General features: G+C 58.1%; 3 protein-coding genes across 10 annotated transcripts; 2 read left to right on the plus strand and 1 right to left on the minus strand.

Moving 5' to 3' along the window:
- Positions 1 to 426: 426 nt before the first annotated feature.
- RIC8A (RIC8 guanine nucleotide exchange factor A) lies at positions 427 to 12577 on the minus strand. 4 transcript variants are annotated; one of them, XM_050337253.1, is made up of 11 exons: positions 12445 to 12577; positions 11068 to 11241; positions 8782 to 8829; positions 5999 to 6613; positions 5321 to 5415; positions 4606 to 4756; positions 3927 to 4022; positions 3630 to 3774; positions 3120 to 3264; positions 2266 to 2385; positions 427 to 1514 (listed from the first exon to the last, which is right to left on the minus strand). In XM_050337253.1, the coding sequence occupies exons 2-11, from the start codon at positions 11149 to 11151 to the stop codon at positions 1394 to 1396; spliced, it is 1620 nt and encodes a 539-aa protein (XP_050193210.1). In that variant the 5' UTR covers positions 11152 to 11241; positions 12445 to 12577; the 3' UTR covers positions 427 to 1393. The 4 variants fall into 4 exon arrangements, with proteins under 4 accessions (XP_050193210.1, XP_050193207.1, XP_050193209.1 ...); XM_050337250.1 differs by lacking the exon at positions 12445 to 12577 and adding an exon at positions 11675 to 11791; XM_050337252.1 differs by lacking the exon at positions 12445 to 12577 and adding an exon at positions 11347 to 11522.
- Positions 11503 to 15617, plus strand: BET1L (Bet1 golgi vesicular membrane trafficking protein like). 5 transcript variants are annotated; one of them, XM_050337262.1, is made up of 4 exons: positions 11503 to 11670; positions 12384 to 12632; positions 13375 to 13466; positions 14253 to 14448. In XM_050337262.1, the coding sequence occupies exons 1-4, from the start codon at positions 11619 to 11621 to the stop codon at positions 14415 to 14417; spliced, it is 558 nt and encodes a 185-aa protein (XP_050193219.1). In that variant the 5' UTR covers positions 11503 to 11618; the 3' UTR covers positions 14418 to 14448. The 5 variants fall into 5 exon arrangements, with proteins under 5 accessions (XP_050193219.1, XP_050193221.1, XP_050193222.1 ...); XM_050337264.1 differs by lacking the exons at positions 12384 to 12632; positions 14253 to 14448 and adding exons at positions 14455 to 14511; positions 15319 to 15617 and having other exon boundaries at positions 11510 to 11685; XM_050337265.1 differs by lacking the exons at positions 12384 to 12632; positions 14253 to 14448 and adding exons at positions 14455 to 14511; positions 15319 to 15617 and having other exon boundaries at positions 11511 to 11670.
- Positions 15618 to 17130: 1513 nt separating this feature from the next.
- VPS51 (VPS51 subunit of GARP complex) lies at positions 17131 to 22366 on the plus strand. The gene is made up of 10 exons (XM_050337247.1): positions 17131 to 17352; positions 17690 to 17819; positions 18063 to 18209; positions 18293 to 18509; positions 18790 to 19516; positions 19653 to 19871; positions 20475 to 20696; positions 20988 to 21109; positions 21413 to 21500; positions 21745 to 22366. Exons 1-10 carry the CDS (start codon positions 17149 to 17151, stop codon positions 22003 to 22005), a joined length of 2337 nt encoding a protein of 778 aa, XP_050193204.1. The 5' UTR covers positions 17131 to 17148; the 3' UTR covers positions 22006 to 22366.
- Positions 22367 to 22688: the final 322 nt, after the last annotated feature.

Raw genomic sequence — 22688 nt, forward strand, 5'->3', positions numbered from 1 at the left:
CCCCTTGTTCCCTAGGAGCAGAGCCCGACCCCCGCTGTCTTCCCCCTCCTGTCAGGGAGTTCCAGAGCCAGAAGGTCTCCCCTGAGCCTCCTTTTCTCCAGGCTGAGCCCCCCTAGCTTCCTCAGCCTCCTGGTGCTCCAGACCCTTCCCCATCACTGTTTCCTTCTCAAGACACACTCCAGCACCACCTCCTTGCCACGAGGGACTCAGAGCTGGACACAGCACAGGAGGTGCCTCAGCAGTGCCCAGCACAGAGGCAGAATAGAGCCAAGCACCTCTCCAGCTCTTCCCCTCCAAGACCACGTTCAGAAACACCCCCAGCTCCTAAGGACACGCAGGCAGGAACACCTGGGAACACCTCTGCCATGGGCTAGTCAGAGACAGCCCTAGGGACTTCCCTGTGGTAAAGCAATCATGGCCACAAGCCCACGTGTCAGGTTGGCTTTATTCAAGCGTCACTTGTGCATTCCTACTCATGACGGGACATTTGGGAATCCGGGTACATGAGACAGACGGGAAGGTTTTGTTCCAAAAGAAAAAAGTAAAAATAAAGACAGATCTACACCAGGTCTGAGAGCAGCCCCTAGGGGACAGAGAGACCTGGGGACAGCGAGGAGGAGCGAAGGACAGAGCACAGGTATTGGCCTTTCCTTTGGAAAGTGAGATTTGGGGAGAGGTGGACGCCCAAACCCAACTGGCTGGTGACAGGGACAGTGCCCAGTGCCAGGGAAGGGCCATCGGAGTGTTCCCGGCTGCCACCCACATGCTCTCTCCCATGGCCAGTGGGATGCTGGAAGCTTCCTCAAAGGCCTCACTCAGTTTCCCTGTGTTCCAGGTGCACATGGACACTGGTGCACTCGGACAGCGGCACAGGGACACAGCCTCCTGCACCACATCCTGCGGATCCCACTCCCCAGAAGCTGCCGTGATTCATGGTCCACACCCCTCTCCGGCAGCACCCCCCCTTCCCACAGCATTCCCGGGGAGCAGCCTCCCCACTGTGGGGCTAGGCACACGCAGGAGGCTCTGCGGATCGATGGACCCTGATGGAGTGGCAGGAAGAGCCTCTCCCTGACCCCTCTTCCCAAACAGCACGCATTTAAACAAAAAAAATCCTACTGGAAAGTCCTGGAAGCAATTTGGAGTGTGAAATCCTGAAGGCTGCCGACAGGAGAGACCAAGGTGGAGCCAGGCCATGGAGACCTCTGGAAGAAGAGCTGGCTATGGAGCTGGGAAGGAGGCAGGTGTTCCGTGTGGTGGGCTGTGAGGGATCCAGGCTGGATACCGATCCCACAGGGAGAGTTCTGGCCCAGTGCCAGCCTCTGGGTGCAGCACCAGTTCCGGAGGGAGAGTGGCTGGAGCCCAGCTCTCCATGGCTGGGGCGGGAGCCGGGTCAGTCCAGCCCCAGGTCCGAGTCGGATGACGAGCGGTCATCAGCCATGTTGCGGATGGCGTTTTCCATGGGCGCCAGGTTTCCACTCGGAGTGATGCCCATGGGCTGGATCACCTTCTCCCTGCAGCCAGGAAAGGTAAGCCAGAGCTCTCAGAGCAGGGGAACAGACCAGGAACACAGCAGGAATGCGGGGCTTGTGGAAATGGCCCGGAACACCCCTGACACCACTAAGGATCCCTTCTGAGAAATGGGCACAGTCCCAGCCCTAAAACCTCCAGCATGGTGAGACAATGGCTGGAAGCACAATCCACAAACAGTACCATTCCCATTCTCAGGTTCCCTGGAACAGGGTCATTTCTAGAGCCCTGTTCTGTGTGGTTCAGGATTCCCATGGGGAAAACTAGCACTGGTGTCTGTGCTCCTGTCCCTCCAACACATGATGGAAGTACACGCATTACTTCCCTCGCTTCCTGAACTCACTGGGCTCCTCTGGAGCACCTGTTAATGATGGATGAGAGATGACTGGAGAAAGCTTTCCAGCAGAGAAAGGGACTGGTGGCACTGGCTGCTGTCTGTCCCCAAAATGCTGCTTCCTCCTGAGCAGCCTTGCCAGGACAGAGGCTGCTGTTCTTCCTGAGTTCCTGGACAAACCTGGCAAGCAGTAGGTGTTTGGGAACAGCACAGGCACAGCAAGGAATTTCGCATCATGCGTCCCATCATGCCAAAGCTGAGGAAAGAGCTTCTCTGGGTACCCCCACCACTCCTTCTCCTAAGTCCCTTCAGGCCGTGGGAATGCAGCCACAGGAGGGCCTGTGAAGGAGGAACCCCCGACAGGCAGTTGTGGACACGGACACACCTCCACACCCCAGTACCTGGACAACTTGTCGAACATATTGACCAACTTCATGGCTTCATGCTCCTTCTGCTCCTCTGTCATCCCTTCCATGGGGTTGGGAAGCTTGTCCTCCACACGGCCCGTCACAGGGTTGATGCTGTGCAGACAACAGTGAGGTCAGGGCATGGGAAAGGTGACAGCAGGGGGACAAAGGGCTGTTGGGATCCTCCTGTGTCCCATGGAGCAGAGGAATAGCACGGCAGGGCTGGCTATCACCACTGCTTGTGCCCTTAGTGCCCAAGTGCCATCACAATTCTATGGGGGCTTCCAATCTACATCCTTAACAACCCTTCCCATTTCTCCAGCAGGAGCAACACCCCCTCCTGCCAATGCCACAGTGCCATAGGAAACCAGGTGTACAAGGCCAGGTGACACTTCCCCCCTGTCCTCAAGTCAGGAGGCAAAAGCTAACAGAGAAAATCCCAACAAACCCAACCTGCACGGACACTGAAAAGGAAGCTGGTAAGTGTGGGATAACAGGTGGGCACAGACCTGGGGCTGTTCCCACACACTTCCCACCCTCCAGATACCACCCAGTGCAGAGTAAAGGAGAGGGAAAGGGAAAAAGAGAAAGGGAAGGGAAAAAGAGAGGGAAGGGAAAAAGAGAGGGAAGGGAAAAAGAGAGGGAAGGGAAAAAGAGAGGGAAGGGAAAAAGAGAAGCCAAAAACTAGCTGGATGCAACAGCACTGGGCTCTGGAGTGGGAGAGGAGCCATGAGCACATGGAAGAGCAGGACAGGGAGATGGTAGGAGGTAGACAGAGAGGGGTAGAGCAGGAATGGGAAGAAGGCGTGGAAAGAGGAGTGCTCTAGATGGGGAACAGACTTCTTTACTTGGGCTTTGCCTCTTTGTACTCCTCCGTGTCCGTGTCCTCATCCTCCGAGTACTCCCCCTCTTCCCGGCCACCAGCCATGAGGCCCCGCGCCGCCAGCAGCCCCGCAGCATTCCCGTATCCTGTGTACTTCACAAACCGGGACACTGCCGGGAGAAGGACAGAGACCATGCTGTGCTCCCCTCCCGCCTCCAGCCCCACGGTCATGCCAGGCCACGGAGACCCAGGGACACTGTCAGGGGGACAGCGGCCACAGGCGGGGGGCTGAACGTGGCCCAGGCTGTCTGTAGGGTGTTGGGGTGCCCTGCAGCACAGCTTGTCCCTCACTGCTGGCCTGAGAGACAGCACCTCCTTCCCAATGAGCTCCCGGAACGCTCCCCTTTTCCCTGCTCAGCGTGGCTGTCCCCAGGGAAGGCAGAAGGTTCACGGAGGGTCCCCATCCCACATATGCTCTGGCTCTCCCGGAGGCCACATCGAGGGGCTCCCTGCCAAAGCCCCCTGGGGGACTCACCGCTCTCCTTGCAGAGCACGAAGAGGAACTCTGCGGCGCAGTGCTTGACGTCAGTGTCGATGTGGGTCATGAGCCGCACCAGCTTGTTCCGCAGGGAATTTCCCACCTCCGGTCGGTTCCGCACGTCCCGCAGCGGCGGCAGCACCTGGGCAGGGGGAGAAATACTGTGGGTGCCAGAGGCCTCAACCACTCACATGAGAACCCAGAGGTGTGTGGAGGGTGGCCAAAACCAGGGGTTTGCTCATCTCCTCTCCTCTCAGGGCAGCACCCCCAACCTTTGGGTTGAGCACAGCGTACCCTGGCCTTCAGGAACTTCCTGGTCTGGCGGTGGACACGGGCACTCTCCGTCAGCAGGTTCAGCACAGGGGTCAGGCTCTCCTTCAGCTTGTGGCCCTGCAGAAATATCCCCAAAAGGAGCAGCACATCAGTCACGCCGCGCTCAGCCTGTCCAGCTCACGCTGGAGAACATGAGTACAGTCTGTCAGGGAGATGGATGGACACAAAGCTTCCCAGCCCTCTACCACAGGCATTCAGTATCTCCTCTCTCCCCACACCACACAGCTTGCCAAAAAATCCTTGGGCAGGGCATCCAGGGCAGAAAAATGTGGTGGTAAAATTTTGAGGCCCTTTAGGATAACTCCCGAGGCTGAAAACCATGGTCAGCTTGAAAACAATGCAAATTCAGGCTTCCAGAGGCCTTCACTGCTGAGTGAAACAGGGCTAATATGTCCATCACCCAGCTAATTATCAGCCAATTCACTGATCTCATTGATCTTTGAGGGACTGCAGCCCTCAAAGCAATGACAGTCACCTTCCTGTCCACAGATGTTGGTTTAGCCCCACTGACCACAGCTCTGCCAAGAGCTGCCCCTTCTACAACTCCAAACCAAGCATGCTGGCACTGGGCTCTGCCAGGCTGAGGGAAAGGTGCCCTGAACCTGTGGGAATGAGCAATGAGCACCCCCTCAGCCCTCACCCTGTCCAGGCGGTGCTCCAGGAAATCCAGGAGGATGCTGACTGCATCCATGTTGACACCCATGTACTCCAGTGAGCCCGGCCGCACCTTGGGGGTCAGGAGCACATCCAGACACTTCAGGGGCAGGTTGCCCAGCAGGTTGACTGTGTGGCTACATGTGTGAAAGGGAAGAGAAGAGAACACACAGTGATGGAGCTTTGCTTTTTTTTTTTTTCCTTCGGCTCTGTAGCAGTGAAGGTCTGTCATTAACTTCCAGGAGTGCAAGGACCCCATGATCCAAGTTGTCTTGGAGCATCCCAGGCTCCACACACCACTGAAAGGGAATAACTGAAATTGCTTTTTGGGCAGCTGAACTACGTGCTGAGGACTCTAAAGAGACTTGAGTGACAACTGAGAACACAGGGGTTTCGACAGAGCCAGTCTGGGTGGTCAAAGGTGTGTCTGCTCTGGCCAGTTGCCCACTGAGATGGTTGTTGCTGTAGGGATAGCCTGAAAAAGGACATTGGAACAGGATGTTGAGGGCCGGGAGGCCACACCATTCCTACATGTCATTCCAAGGGCAGGAACGGCTGTTTCTGAATTCCAGCAGCATGAGGGACCCACAGGCCAAACCCGAGAGCTGTGGGTCAGCAGTGGTCCTCACACTTAGCCCAGGTCAGGCAGGATCCCCCCCCTGCTCCAGGGGAAGCTCAAGGCCCAGGTTCCTAGCACACACCTGTGGAACTCCTCGGTCCGGTCCTCGCCATCGGCAGAGATCATGAGGCAGTGGCGCAGGAGGGCACCCAAGTGCCGGTACAAAGCAGCATCTTCCTGGCCCCAGAATGGAAAATGGAAACCTTGATCAGCAAAGGGGATCCCACACATCCCAGAGCCTGCTGCCCCTGCAGCCATAGCCTGGTCATGCACAGCGGGGTGCTTCTCAGCCTCCCAGTTCTCCTTTTGGGCCCAAAAAATGGCCTTCCAGCTGCCCAACACATTTCCACTCACTCTATGACATTGAGTTAAGGGCTGGAGTAAGCTCCAAAACACTCCATGGATTAGGTAGAGGGATGGTGTTCTCCATCACACCTCCCTCTGACCTTGGCCTGAAGGTGAAGAGGTGGCCACGCTCAGAAGTGAATTATCCTGAGGTTCCACTCTCCCTCTTGCTCAGCAAGTCATGTCATTAAGGGAAAATCCCCAACTTTTAAGTGGAGATGCTCTAAATGCTGTAAGGGTTAATACTGCACTGGACAGGGGCAGTGCCCCGGGCACACCCGAGTCCCTCACCACCCTGACATATACCTGGGGCTGCACGAGGACCAGTCTGGGACAGAAGGAAATGCAAGGGAGGAGAAAACCAGCAAAGCCAGAGCCCGGGGACACGTGAGTGCCACAGACCCAAGGAGCTTACCTCATCCACTTCCCTCTTGCTGGAATCAAAGGTGATGTTGAAGAGCACTTTGAGGATCTCCATGGCTCGCTCCGTCTCCTGCCGAGGCAAAGGTGGGAGAAGTCCCTCCTCGGTGGCAACTTCGTAGGGGTCCAACCACTTCACGCCGAGCGTCAGCTCCAGGGTGTCTGCCATTAGGCTGATGCCCCGGAGCTCCTGGGCGAGCTGCTGCCGGATGTCCACCCTCAGGGCCGTCAGCAGGAACAGCAGGCGCAGGTCAAAGAACTTGACATCGTGAGGGAGGCTCCGCTCGTTGTAGAGCTTGATGCGCCGGGCCAGCCCCACCACCAGCCGGGCCTCGGCCGTCAGCTCCTGAGCCCGCGGGCTGCTGAACACAATGTTGCACAGGCATTTGAGGGATTCCAGGATCACGTCCAAGTCTGGGACCTCCCGGATGAGCTCCTCCGAATAGTCGATGCCAGCGTGCCGGGAAAGGGTCTTCAGGCCTTCCTCGGTGGTGAAAGGGTCGAGGCAGTGCTTGTCCCGGGACAGGATACGGATGCTCTCCAAGCAGGTGACCTGGCAGGACGGCTGCAGCTCCCTCTCCAGGAACTTAATCAGCAGCTGGGCCATTTTCTGTACAGTTGGAAACAAGCAATGCCTGGGATACCGACACTTCCCAGTGCTCTCTCCGACCCTGTCATGCTCTGCCCTGGACAATGGGAGCATCACCTGGAGGTGGGTCTGCTCAGGTGTGCGCTCAGCAGCACTCAGGAAGTGCCTGGCTCTGGCACTGGATCCTGGACCAGTTTGGGCAAGAACAACCAGCAACAAATGGCTGGGAGAGGGTACTGGGTGTAAAGGGAGAACACAAACAGGTCACTGTTGTAGCTTTGCCCTGGTGAGGATGGTTCAGGCTGAGAGGGTTTGCCTGACCACTACACTGAGGGCAAAAACCTCCCTCAGTCCTTCACCTCAGGTCTTCCCTTAGGAGTCACCACGCACTTGGCAGCAGCCCTCTGCTCCTCTGTAAGATCAGGGAGGCACCTGATCCAGAGGATCCACAAACAAGACTGGAGAAGTAGAGAGAGGCATCAGAGAACCACCAAGGGAGGGCCACAGGACCCAAGGGAGGTGAGCAGAGCATGTGATGCCCTGGTAAAAGCAGGTGAAGAGACCTCAGGAGATTCAAATAAGCAGCATCTCCTTAACCCCAGTGCTGCCTGGAGACCTACTGGCCCAGATCCTCTGTGGGTACAGACTGGCAGAGCCCCACTAACACAATTCACAGGAGCTGCAGAGTTAATCCTCGCAGGGAATGGTGAGTAACGGAGGAGCCCAGGTAAGGCCTCACAGCCACGGGCAGCTCAGGTTCAGCCATACGTTGTAACACTTCGCATCACACCCACGCACAGCTGGGTGAGGTGAGAGCTCACCAGACCTCTAACACAACATGTCTGAAACCACAGATCTCTCCATGACGTTACAAGAGCAAGAGAACCCAAAAAGGAGGTTTGCAATGGGTTAAATGCAGCCCCACCAGTTACACTTCAGAATAATCACAGAATCATTAAGGTTGCAATAATTAATCATAATCACTGAGGTTGGAAAAGACCTCCAAGACCATCGAGACCAACCTGTGTCACATCCCCACTTTGTCACCCACACCAGAGCACTGACTGCCACGTCTAGTTGTTCCTTGGACACCTCCAGGGATGGGGATTCCACCACGTCCCTGGTCAGCCGCTACAAGTGCCTGATAACCCTTCCCATGAGGAAATTCCTCCTGATGTCCAACTTGAACCTCCCCTGGCAAAATGAAACTACTGAAGAAAGGAATGAAGAAAAAAGGAACTTCAGCCCTTAATGTGAGGCTCCTGGAGTGCCCCACAGTCACACCCCGGGGAAGTGAGAAAATACAGCTGTTTCTCTGCTCCCTCCAGACAGGAGGCAGAGACAGAGCTTCAGATCCAGACACAGTGACCAAAGCCTTGGGCTGGCTCAGGGGAAAGAGACCCCAGGGCTGAACCATCAGGACACGTGAGCACCAGGAACTGGTGGTGATGCTCAACTCGTGTTTCATGGCATACACCCCCACAGCAGGACACTGCCTGGATCCTTGTCTGGCAGCAAAGAGCTCGGATCTCATCAGATCCAATCCCACACTTCAGGCTGTGCCTGGGCACGCTCCGTGTGGCAGCAGCTGGCACTGGCTCAGCCAAAGGAGGTCCTGTTCTCCGCCCAGGTCGCCTGGCCTGCACTTGCTGTGCTAACACAGGCATTGGCACCATCCGCCAGTGAACTGACCACACAACTGAGCCAGCTGGAAAATAATCCTGGAAACCCAGAGTCGTTCTTGCATCAGAGCAGCCAGGACAAGGCCGGCCCGGCACGAAGAGCTGCAGGAGCAGGAAAAGCAGTTCCCTCCCTCCGAGTGCCATATCACGCCAGCTTAGAGGATCTGCTAATACACAGCTCCAGGCAAACCCCACTGCTGGCTCCCAGTGGGACCCCTCACCCTTCCTGGGAGCCTGGGGATCACACCCATTACACCCATGGCTGGGACTGCATGGATCACGGGACCTCTGCTAATGCCAGATGGATGCTGACTTTTATCCAAAACACCAACTATTGCTGGAAAAAACAGAGCCAGATGCTCTGAGCACATCATTCCCTGCCCAAGTTAATGGAAACCCCTCATTTTTTTCCCTGTGGGAGCTGCCTGTCAAGCCCAGTTGGACACAAGTACGGAGCAGCAGATTTACACACCAACCAAAGAGGAAAAGTAAGGAGCACGTGCCTACCTTCCTCTCCTCCCGCTCCTCATCCTCAAAGATGAAGCACTGAGACTTCTGTGGAAAAAAACAAAACAAATCAGAACAAGGAATAGGTTAAAACTCCACAGAACCAGGGTAGAGTCATTCTGCTTGAAAGCAGCAGGTCCAAAACTTGCTGCAACAGCAAACACACCTTCTCCCAACAGTCCCTCCCACGATGGGCACTATCCCCGGATCCATGGCTCGGGCAGAGTGCCACGGGTCAGCTGATGGGTGGATTTAAACTAAATACTGCAGCAGCACAGTGGATACTCCTCTCAATCCCAATATCCCCTATGAGCCGGTAATTCCTCAGCTCAGTGACACCACCAAGCTGATGCTGCACACATCTCCCCTTGATATTTATTTGCTTCTTTTCCCCACCAAAAGAAGTGCTGTCTCCTTGGTACGTGGGAATAGATCTTCATGGTTATCCAGGTCAAGTTCTTTAAACACAAGGGACCTGATCTCCACAGCCCTGCTCCGTCCCCTTCCTAACAAACATTCCTGCTCTCGATTAATGGGAAACATTTCTGTTTCTCTCTCTCTTTTGGTTGTTCTTCACTGATAGTCTCCCTCCTGGCTACACCTGCTCCCATGGAACCAGAGAGCACAGGAGACCACAGGTTCCTGGGGAGAAGCAGCACTTCCCAGAGAATGAGGCAATCCTTGTTTACACCAAGAGAACCTTTGGTCCAAGCATGGAGAACAAAACTGTTAAAAATCCATAAAACACTGGTGATGTGTGTGCAGTCACCAGGAGCCCAGGGATGGTGTTGATTTGTCCAGCCTGGAAGCAGCGATGGACACAGCGATGCCCCAGGAGCAGCAGCCGCAGGGGTGGGGGCAGGACAGGTGTATTCCCATCACGCTGTGTGAGCTCCACGACCTGATCCATCCACAGGCTGTTGGATCACGTTTCCACTCCCAGCACCGCTGCGCTCTGCAGACAGCCATGCTCGTTCTTCCCCTAGCACATCCTCTCTGCAGGCTCTAATCCCATTTAGGGGTAATTTGACCATACCTGGGGTTTTGCTTTAGCTGCAGTTTATCCCCGGCAACCAAAAACTGCGTGTCCAACAGTGAATTAAAATAAATCCCCGGGAAAGGTTACAGAACCTTCAGTCTTGCAGCAAAAGCGATGCCAGGCCATGCCGGCTTTATCTGCAGTTTCATAATCCTCTTTGACTGCTCCATTTCCTTCAGACGGGCCAGCAAACCCTCTGGCTCGAGTTCCATATGCCTGATACACCGGGAAGGACCCAGCTGGGGGGATCGATGGGAAATGCCGTGGTTTGGGGCCTTGAGTTGGTCACACAGACGCTGTTTGCACCCTGATGACTCTGGTGTGGCACCTGCTGCGGGTACTGCTAATCCTCAGCCCTGTCCTTAGCAGGGATCTGCTCCTCCTTGGCCAAGATCTCCCCATTCCAAATGCGGCTGCTACGAATAGTTCCACACTCCCTCTCTCACACATGCTCCCGCAAAACATTCCTCAGGTTTTCCCTGCTGGCTTCCCACCTACTCCAGCCTGGTGCAGAGTGAGTCACAGCGATCCGCAGGGCCAGCCCCTCCTGGGGGAACCCTCCAAAGGAAATTTCCCTGACAACCAGAGTCTGTTTCAAGTGGGATTTCACGGAATCACAGAGTCTCCTCAGTTGGAAGGGACACACAAGGATCACTCAGTCCCACTCCTCGCCCTGCTCAGCCCCAGCAATCCCACCATAAGCTCTATCAGCCTTGGGGCTGTGACTACTGCCTTGGGGAGCCTGTTGAGTGCCCAACCACCCTCTGGGGGAAGAACCTTTTCCTGATTATCTGTCCTAAACCTCCCCTGACACAGCTTCAGCCGTTCACTCGGGTCCTGTCACTGGTCACAGCAAGCAGAGATCGGTGGTGCCCCTTAGAAGGAAGCTGTAAACAGCCAAGGTCTACCCTCAGTCTCCTCTTTTCCAGGCAGAAATTTACTCCCACAGATAATCTTTTCCCACTTTAAGGTTAGAAACACTCCCAGCTCTGCTTCCAAATCATCGTGTTTTGATATTCAGAGCCGTGCAGTCCCCTCTAATCATCTTTGACTTGCAAATCCTGACATCGTTTCACCTGCAGCTCCTCCCTGGCCTGTTTCATCACCCCCAAACCTGCCTCAACATAAAGGCTCCTCCTACTCGGTCCTTACACTGACTCCTATTTCCCTGCCAGGCTTTACTTGGCATCTCGATAATAATTTTTTTAAGAGTCCCTGACAGCAGGGAGGGGTCGATGCTCACTCACCTCCTGGTTGTAGACCTGGAGCACCTTGAGAACTGTGTCCTGCTCCCCGCTTTCCAGCGTGGTGACCACAGCCCTGAGCTCCATTATCCCAGCAGCTCAGCTACGGCAGAACCAGGAGCAAGGGGAGCGAGGGGACTTCCAGGGTGATGCAAAAGCACCTCGGCAGACAGACAGCTGAGAGGGAAGAGAGAAAGGGGTGGGGAGAGGAAAAAACACAACACAAAAAAAACCCCAGAGTGATATTGCTCACACTGCTGCATCCATAAGCAGATGAATAACCCGAGCAAAGCCAGCACCAGCTTCCTCTCTCTCCCGTTAATCTTCTTCTTCCTCGCTCTGCTTTTCAATGTTTAATACGTGCCCTCCCAGGAAAGCGCTCAGGGAAAACCTTCCCCCCCACCAGCCAGGGATTAACGCGGAGCAGATAACAGCAGCTCCCTGAAATAGCTCCCTGCCTCCTCCTCCTCCTCCCCGGTTGCCCTGATTCCTGCTGCCGCACAGGGGGGAAAATAACAAATAAACTCAGCAACATCCTCGTGGAGTGAGAAAGGATGGAGCGGCGAGGCAGCCGGGCAGGAGAGTATCCTCTGGCTCCAGGCGGAGGTACCTTTGCAGGAGGTGGGAAGCAGATGAGGAGGGTTCCGTGGAGGGTCGGATTATGGCCGATCCCCGCACGCACAGGCCAAACGCGCGTCCGGAGCCGCCGTCCCCCGGGAGATGATGTCCCTGCCGCCAGTGCCAGGGAGCAGATGCGCAAGGACACGGGAGACGGGATTATTTCAGTCACGGCACCGGTTTAACTGCTCAGGGAGCCACGCGAGCCCACGGTGCTGGGACACGACTCCCGATGGGGGAAAATCCGGCAGATTTGGGTGCACAGGTGGGCTTGGATACCTGTTCAGGCTCCGTGTTGCCATGGGCCGTGTTTTGCGATGAGGCCGCGCTGGTCACACCGAATTCAACCACCCGGGAGCTTTGAGGATCACACGGGGTATCCCCACCCGCCCGTGCTCCCAAAGAGGGGCGTTTTGGGGGGACCAAGGGCAAATCCCGCATTGTGGAAGGCGGAAAGCCGCGGGGACAGGTGGCTGGGTTGGCCCGGGGCAGGGATACAGCATCCCCGTGCCAAGGGGCTGGGATGGAGGGGACCTGCTCCGCTTTCGGGGGGATGGCATGAGCCAGTGGACCACTGCACATATACCCCTGTTCCACACCTCGGCTGGCTCCTCCCACCGCCACCTCCTTCCCCCGACATCTGGGCACATTCCAACCCCCCTTTTTTTTTTTTGTCCACAAACCCCTGTTTTTGCCCCAAGCCCCTATTTTCTCTCCCACGCCCCCGTTTCGCCCCCGTGTCTGGACAGGCTCCGGCCGTACCTGCGGCCGGGGATCCCTCGGGGGGCAGCGCCGACCCTTCCGCCCCGGCCCGGGCGAGCGGCCCGAGGGTCCCGGTGCCGGGGAAGGAGAAGGAGAAGGAGGAGGAGGAAGGACCGGCGGACATTTCGCGGCGGCTCCGCCCGGGGAGGCGGGACGGGCCGGGGCGGCCATGGCGGAGCGGGGCCGAGGTGAGGGGACAGGGACAGGTTTGGGGGACTGGAGGGGGCCGAGGGAGGGCGAGCGCCCGGCTGCACAACTGCTCCCCGACCCCGCTGCACCCCACGGGACCTCCCGCAGTCCCCCGATTTACCCCCCTCGAACGCCTAATTGACCTCCCTTGAGCCCCTAAATGCCGTCCCTTGAACCCTTAAATACACCCCCGAACACGTAATTGCCCCATACACCCCCCCGTAACGGAACCCTTGAATCCCTAACTGGCCCCCCTCCCCGAACCCCTAACTTCCCCCCTTGAATCGGTAACTACCCTCCCCTTGAACCCCTTATTGCCCCCCTCTCCGCATCCCTGACTGCTCCTCCGGGGCCCTTCTGGGATCCTCAGCTGCCCCTCGAACCCCTAATTGCCCCCTTGGACCCCTAGTTCCCATCCCGACCCCTAGCTGCCCCCCAACAGGCAGCAATGCCAGGAGACCCCAACATGGATGAGGGGTTAAGAGCCCTGGATTTGCTCTGCTTCACCCAGATCTCATCCCTGGATATCGCTGGGCACAAAGCCCTCCAAGCTGCTGCTGGGCCATGGTGGCAATTCAGGGGGCAAGTCAGGGAAAGTTTGGGGCGGTTTTGTCCAAACCAACTTGGGAGGGTTCCAGAGGTGCGAGGAGGGGCTGTGACAGGTGGAGATCCCTCGGGCAGCTACACACCTGTGCTGTGCCAGGGCAGGTACAACGTGTCCTCCTCCTCCTTATCTCCCAGGGCAGAGTCCGAGCGCCATGGATGACCTGCTGGATGTGGAGAACAAGCGGATGACCGACAGCCTGGCCAGCAAGGTCACCAGGCTGAAATCTGTGAGTGCCGAGGGTGTGGGGAAGGAGGGCCTCTGCTTACCTGGGGGTGCTGCAGGGGATCACAGAACCATGGAATGGTTTGGGCAGGAAGAGGCCTTAAAGCCCATCGAGTCCCACGCCCTGCTGTGGGCAGGAACACCTTCCACTAGCCCAGGTTGCTCCAACTTGGATTTGAACACTTCCAGGGATGGGCCAGCCGCAGCTTCTCTGGGCAACTCGTGCCAGTGCCCCAGCACCCTCACCTATGCTCTGCAGAGGCTTCTTGTGCATTAAAAACTCTCAGGTGGTGATACAGTGGTCTAATTTTCACTTGTGCCAAGGACACCTTTACAAATTCCCTTCGAGGTTTACAACATCATCTGACAGGAATGATGTGCTCGTGCCACTCAGCAAAGGATTTTTAGGCACAGAGAGAAACGTCAAAAAACATAAAACATACAAAACATAAACACCTCTGCACAGGTGAGGTGTTGCCAAGCTCACCTCCTCGGGAAAAAATTCGCAATAAAAAGGCAGGTAGATTAATTTTGGAAAATACCTGTGTTTCTATGCAAGTGATCTTAAAACTGGTTTGCTCTTAATATCAAATACTTCGATTTAGAGATTTGAGCTCTATTTTTTATTATTATAATTATTCTAACAATTATTGTCATATTATTATAAAATTGTTGCAATGATTATAACGTTATTATAAATTACTATTTAAAAAATAGTAGAAACCATGAAAGAAGTTGGCGACTCACCACATAGAAGGGCAGACTCTGAATTCCTGCCTTTGTGTCCCAGGGTTTACTTTCAGCGCTGCAGAACTGGAAAAGTTCAACAAGCCTCCAGGGAAATGAGAATCATTTTCCTTGTCCCTGTCCCAGACAAGCCCCTGTGTGTCTACAGGAGCCAGGAAAGCAGCACGTTGCTCTGCTAACTCTCATTTTAGTAGTTCTCCGTACATGACAAGCTCTGAATTCCCGTTCCCTCCCTTGTCCTGTAGCTGGCTCTGGATATCGACAAGGACACTGAGGAACAGAACCGCTACCTGGATGGCATGGTAAGGACCTGGCACCTGAAGGGCTGATGTGGGACAGCACACCTTGGAAATGCTAATGGAGATCCCTCCTTGCTGGGATTAAAGCTGCCTCTGGGCTGTTCCTCAGCTCTCCCTTGGTGTATGAACCAGAACTGCAACACCTCAGGCAGGCTCCCTGTGGGGCCTTGTGGGACACTGATGTCTTCAGAGGGAGCACAGGTGATGCTCTGGGTCCCACAGGCTGTTGAGTGCCCCGGTCTGCCACACAGCTCCCAGCAAATCAGGGAGTCGAGATAAAAGGTGGGATGGCAAAAGCCCTTAAGGGAGAAGCCCTAAATCGGCACCAAACCACGCTGCTCTTACAGAGTTTGTGGCATTTCAGGAGCAATGTGAGCAGAAGCTCCAGGAAGGAGCACGGTGGGAACGGTGCTGATCCCAGAGCACTGGAAAGGAAGGACCTTGAGGGAGACAGGTGGCTGCTGTGCAGCTTCTGTGCCAATGTTTTTAGCCAGGAGGTGGGAGATTCCTCAAGGATTCCTTCATCTGTGGCACAGCAGGATGAGCTTGATCCTAGGACCCGAGGGAATGGCTGGAGTTGTATTAGGTTGGGTCTTAGGGTAAGCTTCTTCCCCCAGAGGGTGGCTGGGCACTGGAACAGGCAGTGGTTGTAGCCACAAACCTGCCAGAGCTCAGGGACGTGGTTGGGTCGTTGAGGTGTCCTGTGCAGGGCCAGGAGTCGGACTGGATAACCCCTGTGGAATCCCTCCAACTCGGGGGTGTTCCACATCTCTATGATGCCTCCACCTTGGCTGTCTGTGCCCTCCACAGGACTCGGATTTCCTGAGTGTGACGGGGCTGCTGACGGGCAGCGTGAAGCGCTTCTCCACCATGGCGCGCTCCGGGCGGGACAACCGCCGCCTGCTCTGCGCCGTGTCCGTGGCCCTCGTCCTCATCTTCTTCATCCTCTACTACCTGGTGTCCAGGGCAGGCACCTGAGCCGGGCAGCCGCAGGCCTGTCCACGCCTTCCTGGGAGGAGCCTCCGGCCAGACCTCCTCCTTCCAAGTGACTCTTCCTCCCACCAGCTGCTCGCGTTGCCCCGGCTGGGCCCAGACAGCTCTTTCAGAGCAAGAACATTTCTCTCCAAAGGGATCTCCGTGCCTAACAGGATTTTGGGGCTGTGACCTCCTGCCTCGTTCGTGTGCTGCAGGCTGTTCTCAGGGGCCACTTCCCTGTCACCTCCTCACCGAGCCTGAGAACTGCTGAGATGGGGCTGACACATCCAGGGACTTGTTCATGCTCCGAGGTTTTATAAGCCATCTGGACTTCAGGAGCTGTAGGGTCTAGGATGCTGATTTGCGGGGTTTGGGAGTGCTGGTGTGTGACTTCACATTCCATGTGGCTGCTCTCAGTTTCCCTGGGACTTGCAGAACTTGGTGTCCCTGGGCTGAAAGGAAACCTGTGCTGCTCCGAGATGGAATTAGCGGTGGACCTGGGCATGGATACTCTCAGACTGCTGCAGGGAAGAGCTGCAGAGGAGCAGAACTTTTGATTAAATCCTGGCTTGGCCCTCTTAATCTTCCTTGGTCCAGTTAATTTTGGTGGTTGTGGCGCCCTGGTTTTGGAGCACTCTGAGAAGATGCTGCGTCAGTGAAGCAGAGGTTGAGGTGAGGTGGAATTCCCCCCCAGTGGGAGTCCAGGAGGGGTTTGCTGATTTGTTTTCTGAATTTAGAAGGTACCAGAGGAACCCCTGCCTTGCCTTTGGGGGTGTCTCTGCTTATTTGCCTCTCTCTCCTTGTAACGACCAGGGCCCAGCCATTCTTCCTCCTCGGATTTAGTCTCTCTTCTGCCTCATTGTAGATGGCTGGGCGTTCCTTTTGCCTTCTCTCTACTCCCATCGGGAATTCCCTTGTCCTGGAGCTAAGGCACCTGCGAAAGGAACGTTGTCCCTTGTACTCACAATTTGATCACAAAACATACCCTGGCTGGATTAAGTGGGTTCTTTTCCACATTCGGGAAAAATCCTGCAGGGAAAGCAAGGAGAAAGGAGGCAGCAGGGACTTCCTCTGGTCCTTCCCGCTTCCCTGGGGCGGTGTGGCAGCTCCAGACTCCTTCCCTTCGGGAAGAATAGATAGCATCTGATTCCTGGAGCAGGTGACTCCTGACAAAAGGCTGCTGGCGCAGCCTGGGGCAGTTTGCTTTTTGCCTTTCCTGCTGTAAATAAAGCTGATTTTAGACCTTCTAGTCTGAATGTTTGTTCCTCGTACAAGGTTGATTCCCCTGTCTGTACCTGGGCCGCCCCGAAGCTGGAGAGGGACCCGCCGGGGAGGGGGAGGGTCCCGTAGCCCTGTGACACGCCCGGTTTCACGGGGAAATGAGGGTGGGGGTGCACAGCCACTGCATCTGTCCGCAGGCCTCCCCGGTGACCCCAGACTTGCCCGCGGGGGACACGGGCCAGGGGTGGGGGTGCCACTGGCGTCTCCATCCGTATGTCCGTCCCCAGGGGGGTCCTTGTCCCCGGAGCGCCACAGGTCCCGGGAACGGGGCCTTTGCCGGAAGTCCCGCCGTGTCCAGGCCGCGCCCCCGTCGCCATGGCAACCGCCCGCCGCGCCGGAAGTGACAAAACGCAGAGGCCGGAAGCGGCGGCCGGGGCGGAAGTGATGGCCGCGGTGGCGGCGGGGGACGGGGCCGGGAGCGGCGCCGGGGGCAGCCCCGAGGCCCCCGCCGGCGGCACCGGGGGCAGCGGATGGCGGCGTCCCCACGGGCCACTCCAGCGGTACTACGGCCCGTCTGCGGCAGAGGCGGCCCCGGACCCCACCGACATCAACGGGCCCCACTTCGACCCGGAGGTGTTCATGACCAAGGTGACCTTTGACCCCCGTAAACTTTGAGCCCCCAACCCTCCCGGACCCGGGGACCCCCGCCCGATGGACTCCCCCAGCGCCCTGAGGGGACCCCAGAAAGATCCTCTATGGGGACCCTATGGACACTGTATGACTCCCTATAAAAATGGTACTGGGGTGCTCTGGAGCAGCAAGGGGGGGGTCGGCTCCTAGGGGGCAGCTGGGGATCTCAGGAGGGCCCTGCAGGGAAGTTGAGGACCTCAGGGTGGCAATTCGGGGGTTCTTGGGGGTAAATGGGGATTGCAGAGAAGACAGCGGGGTGTGGGGCAGTTGTGCAGCTGTTGCCCCCCACCCCCAGGTGCGTAGCGAGTGTCCCCTGGGGCAGCTCCTGGCCCGGGAGGCTGCGCTGGGGCGGGAGATCCGCGCCCTGGACAGCGACATGCAGACCCTGCTCTACGAGAACTACAACAAGTTCATCTCTGCCACCGGTGAGAGGCTAACTCTAGACCCTGCTGAGGACAGTGCTGGGATATTGGGGTCTGGGGGTGTTCTCTCTGGAACCTGCTGCTGGCAGGGCTGGGAAATGAGGATCTGGGGGCATTCACTCTCCTGGCAGCCACCCTGGTACCCAGCCTACTCCGGGGGGGTGACGGCTGGGGTACGTTCATCCCAGAGGGTCTGGGGGCAGGCAGCCAAGGGACCCAGCACTTGTCTCCTGCCCCCCATCCCAGACACCATCCGGAAGATGAAGGTGGATTTCCGGCACATGGAAGCGGAGATGGACGACCTGGCGGCCAACATGGCAGCCATCAGCGCCTCGAGCGCCCGCGTCAGCGCCGCGCTGCAGGACCGGCACCGCCGCGGGGCCCAGCTGGCCGGTACGGGGCTGGGGGGCGGGTGGCCCCCAGGGGGCAGGCCCGGCCCTCCTGGCCCCATCTCCCCGAGCCCCATGTCTCCCCAGGGGTGCAGGCACTGCTGCGGAAGCTGCAGGCACTGGTGGAGGTACCGGGGCGGCTGCGGTGCTGGGCGGGCACGGAGCCAGCACGGGCCCTGCGCTGCTACAGCCGTGCCCGCGCCGTGCTCCGGCACTACCGGCACCTGCCCTCCTTCCGTGCCATCGAGGACGAGAGCCACGCCATCATGGCAGAGCTGGCCCAGCGCCTCCGCACACGCCTCCGGTATGTCCACTTGGGAGCCTGCTGAGGGCTGGGAACGGGGTTCTGAGGGTGTTCACTCTCAGCCTACTGATGGCAGCCCTGGGAAATGGAGCCTCCTGGTGGTCTTTAGGGAGTCCCTTATTAACCTCTGTTGCTGTTGGAACTTCCTGGTGCTGTTATTTCCCCCTTTGTCTTTTGACCAACTTCTGTTCACTCTGGGGCCTAACGATGACTTTTATCACTTATTACCTGTTTCCGACCCTTAACCCCGGAACCTCCCACACCCACCTGCCCGCCCCAGGGAGGAGACGCTGGACCCCAAGGAACTCACCGAGTGCGTGGAGATGCTGCTGCAGCTGGAGGAGCCTCCCGAGGAGCTGAGTGAGGAGTTCCTGAGCCAGGCGGGCGCCCGCCTGGAGGCTGAGCTGGCCACGCTGGAGGCTGAGCTGCCCGCCTCTGACCCCTCTGGTGCCGCCGCCACACCACCGCCCGCCTCCGACATCCTGGACTTCGTGGATCGCGGCAGCTCAGCCTTTGTGGGCACACTGTGCCAGCTGGCCGGCTCGTACCGCACGCTCTTTGGGGGGGACACGGGGCGCCTGGAGCCCTTCGCCTCCGCCCTGGCTACACGCTACTTCGGGCTGCTGGAGCGGCGGCTGGCGCTGGAGCGTGGCCTGGGTGACACCTCGCTGCTGGTGCGGGCGCTGGACCGGTTCCACCGCCGGCTGCGGGCACTGCTGGAGCTGCTGCCTGAGGGCGCCGCTGCCGCCGCCGCGCTGGTGGCCCGGGCCGCCCGCGAGCGCGTTGACCGGTACCTGCGTGCCTTGCAGACCTTCTTCCTGGGCTGCCTGGGCGATGTGCGCCAGGCGCTGGCAGCGCCGCGGCCCCCCGGCAAGGAGGGGCCCGGCCTGCCTGACCTGCTGGCCACGCTGGCTGCCTCCGTGCTGGGCCAGCTCAAGGCCGTGCTGGCCTACGTGCAGCTCTTCACCGCCAGGGACGTCGCCTTCGCCAGCCTGCCCTACTTCAAGGTGGGGCACTGCGGGGCACAGGGCATTTTGGGGGTGGAACGTGGCAGGCTGGGGGTCACTCAGTGACCAGTTTGTAGCCTGCACGGGGCAGTCTGGGGGGCTTTGTTGGGGTGTGACCGCTCCATCTGTGGCACAGGGGGAGTTCTGTGTAACAGCGGTGCGCGAGGGGCTGGTGGTGGCCTTCGTGCACTGGCTGTGCCGCACTGCCCGTGGCTTTGCTGACGGCCCTGCCGAGCGGGGGGCCCCTGCTGCCCCCCCAGCCCTGCTGCTGCTCCTCGCCCGCCTCTGCCTGGACTACGAGAACTCCACCATCAGCTACATCCTCACCCTCACTGATGAGCAGTTCCCACCCCAGGTGAGCCCCAGAATGGCCCTAAGGGCACCCTGAATGTCCCCAAGATGTCACAGATTGGCTCTGCTCCCCTCTGTGTCCCAGCCCCAGGCACCACTGCACAGGCACCTTCCTTCTGTCTCTGTCCCCAAAAACAGCCCTGAGTAGACCCAGAATGCTCTGATTAGCCCCAGAATAGCCCCTATATGACCTCAAATGGCCCCTCTGTGGCCCTGTGCTCACCCAGGGGATGGTGGTGGGGACAGTGCCCTGTGTGGGGGTCTTGGGACCTTCCCTCTGTCTTACATATCCCCATATATCCCCGAGTGACCCCAGGACATCCCCAAGTCCCTCCCTGTGCCCTGCCATCACCTGTTTCCATCCAGGAGGTGACTCTGGGGATGGCACTGCCTGTGGAGACAAGAGAGTCCTGACCTGTGCAGTGTCTCCCAAACACCTCTCTCAGGATGTCCCCAGGGGGGTTCTCCCTGTCCCCAAGTGCCCTCAGTGCCCCACAAACATGAAAGGGGCAGCTATGCTGCTGCAGCACATGGGGCTGGCAGCAACTCTCTGCCCTGTGCTGAGGGGAGGAGCAGGGACTGTTCCTACCTGTCGCTGTGCCCGCAGGACTCTGGCCCGGCGGTGACACCGGGGCCGGTGCTGTGTGCGGAGGCGCGGGCAGCGGCGCAGCGGCTGCTGGATCACTACGTGCAGGTGCAGGGCGCGGCTGTGGCGCAGATGCTGCGCAAGAGCGTCGAGACGCGCGACTGGCTGGGCACCGTCGAGCCCCGCAACGTCCGCGCCGTCATGAAGCGCGTGGTGGAGGACATCACCGCCATCGACGTCCAGGTCGGCCCCTGGAGTGGGGGGCCCCGCGGTCCCCATGAGGTCTTTGAGGGCTTTGGGAAGGTCCCTTTGGTGGGAAGTTCCCAGCAGCTTCCAGATGTTCCAAAGGGTCTGGGTAGGGGGAGCTGAAGTCCCTGAAGCATCCAGAGGGTTTGTCCGAGGTCTCGGTGTGGTCCTTGAGGACTTTGGGGATCCCAGGTTTTGGGAGGGTCGCAGAGGGTTTGAAGGATGCTGGGTGGTTTGGGGGGTCCTAGCAGGAGGTTTTGAATGCTGATGGTGTGGTGCCACACACAGGTGGGGCAGCTCTTCGAGGAGGGGGTACGGCGGGCACAGAGCAGCGATTCCAGCCGACGTGCTTTCTCCGTCTACAGCAGCTCACGGGCACCAGGCCGCTATGCCCCGAGCTACACTCCCAGGTCAGCCCCGGCACCCCCTGTGCCACCCCCTGCAGTACCCATTACATCTTCCCTGGCATCCACTTCACAGCCCCAGACTGTCCCAATATCCACCTGACAGCCCCACGTTGCGCTCCAACTCTCCCAGTATCCCTTGGTGATCCCTGTATCCCTTGTATCCTGGGACCATCCCCACATTCCCTTGCCTTTCTATCCCCAAACCATCCCTACCACTCTCTCACCATCTCTCTGGCCCCTATAGTCCTTGTCCCCACATCCCTGGCTCTCTCAAGTCCCTGACTGTCTCTGTCTCACTGTCCCCAGTGCCCCCATGGACACCCACCTGCTCAGCAACATCCAGAAGCTTTTCTCAGAGCGCATTGACATCTTCAGCCCTGTCGAGTTCAACAAGGTGAGGCCACCCACGTCCTTAAACAGGGGCCCTAAACTGTCCACCTTCCTGCTGTCACATGTCCCTGCTGTCCCCATGACAGAGGTGTTGGGGCCAGGGGGATGCCCAGGAGCTGATGACCAAGCCAAGGGTGTCCATGTGCCACATGTCCCCAGGCTCAGGAGTTCCTGGGGAGTGTCAGGCAGGCCAAGGGTCCTGACATGCCCCTGTGGATGCCACTCCATTGCCCGCTGTGCCCACACAGGTGTCGGTGCTGACGGGGATCATCAAGATCAGCCTGAAGACGCTGCTGGAGTGCGTGCGGCTGCGCACCCTGGGGCGCTTCGGGCTGCAGCAGGTGCAGGTGGACGGGCACTACCTGCAGCTCTACCTGTGGCGCTTCGCCTCCGACGAGCGCGTGGTGCAGGGGCTGCTGGATGAGGTGGCTGCCAGCGCTGCCCACCGTTGCCTGGACCCCGTGCCCATGGAGCACAGCGTCGTGGAGCTCATCTGCGAGCGCGGGTAGCGCACGGGGACAAGGGACGAGGACCTGCCGTACCTGTCTCACCGTGAGGGACACATCCTGCGTACCGCTACATCTCTGGGGACAGACCTGTACCCTGGGAGTCCCCACGCGTGCTGTCTCCTTCCCAGTGTAGCAGCACACAAGGACATCTCACATCCCTGCACATGGCAACGTGAAGAGATAATCCCTATCCCCACACCAGGTCACCCCATGTCATCAAACCACACCCCTATTGCCTCCCTACCCTAGTGACACCTTCAGTGGGTGCTGACACCCACAGCCCCTGTGACACAGTGTCATCCTCTCACCTTAGTGACATCCCTTGTGCCCTTTATCACTAAATAAATGATGTATGAGCTGAGTGTTGTGTCCTTGTTTGTGCCTGGGGGATGGGATCTGACCATGCACGTGGGGGTCCCACCTCCGGCCAGGGTGACAGCTCAGGAACAGGGGCTGGGCACTCAGTGATGCCCTCAAGGGACCCACAGCCATGAGGGCCCCAAACCTTAAAACTCATGGACCAAAACCCTCCGTGGTTGCTACAAAGTGCTGGGGAACACCCAGGGACATGGATTTTCCACCAGAGTTGGGAAAGTCTTCCCTAAGAGGACATTTCCTGCCTCAAGGAACCAGCACAAAGAGCAACCCAAAGGGACAGACCTCAAACCCTCCATTTCTCAAAA

Source organism: Myiozetetes cayanensis, unplaced genomic scaffold (assembly GCF_022539395.1).
Source record: "Myiozetetes cayanensis isolate MyiCay16 unplaced genomic scaffold, myiCay2020 scf6-25, whole genome shotgun sequence".
In the NCBI taxonomy this organism is placed as follows: Eukaryota; Metazoa; Chordata; class Aves; order Passeriformes; family Tyrannidae; genus Myiozetetes; species Myiozetetes cayanensis.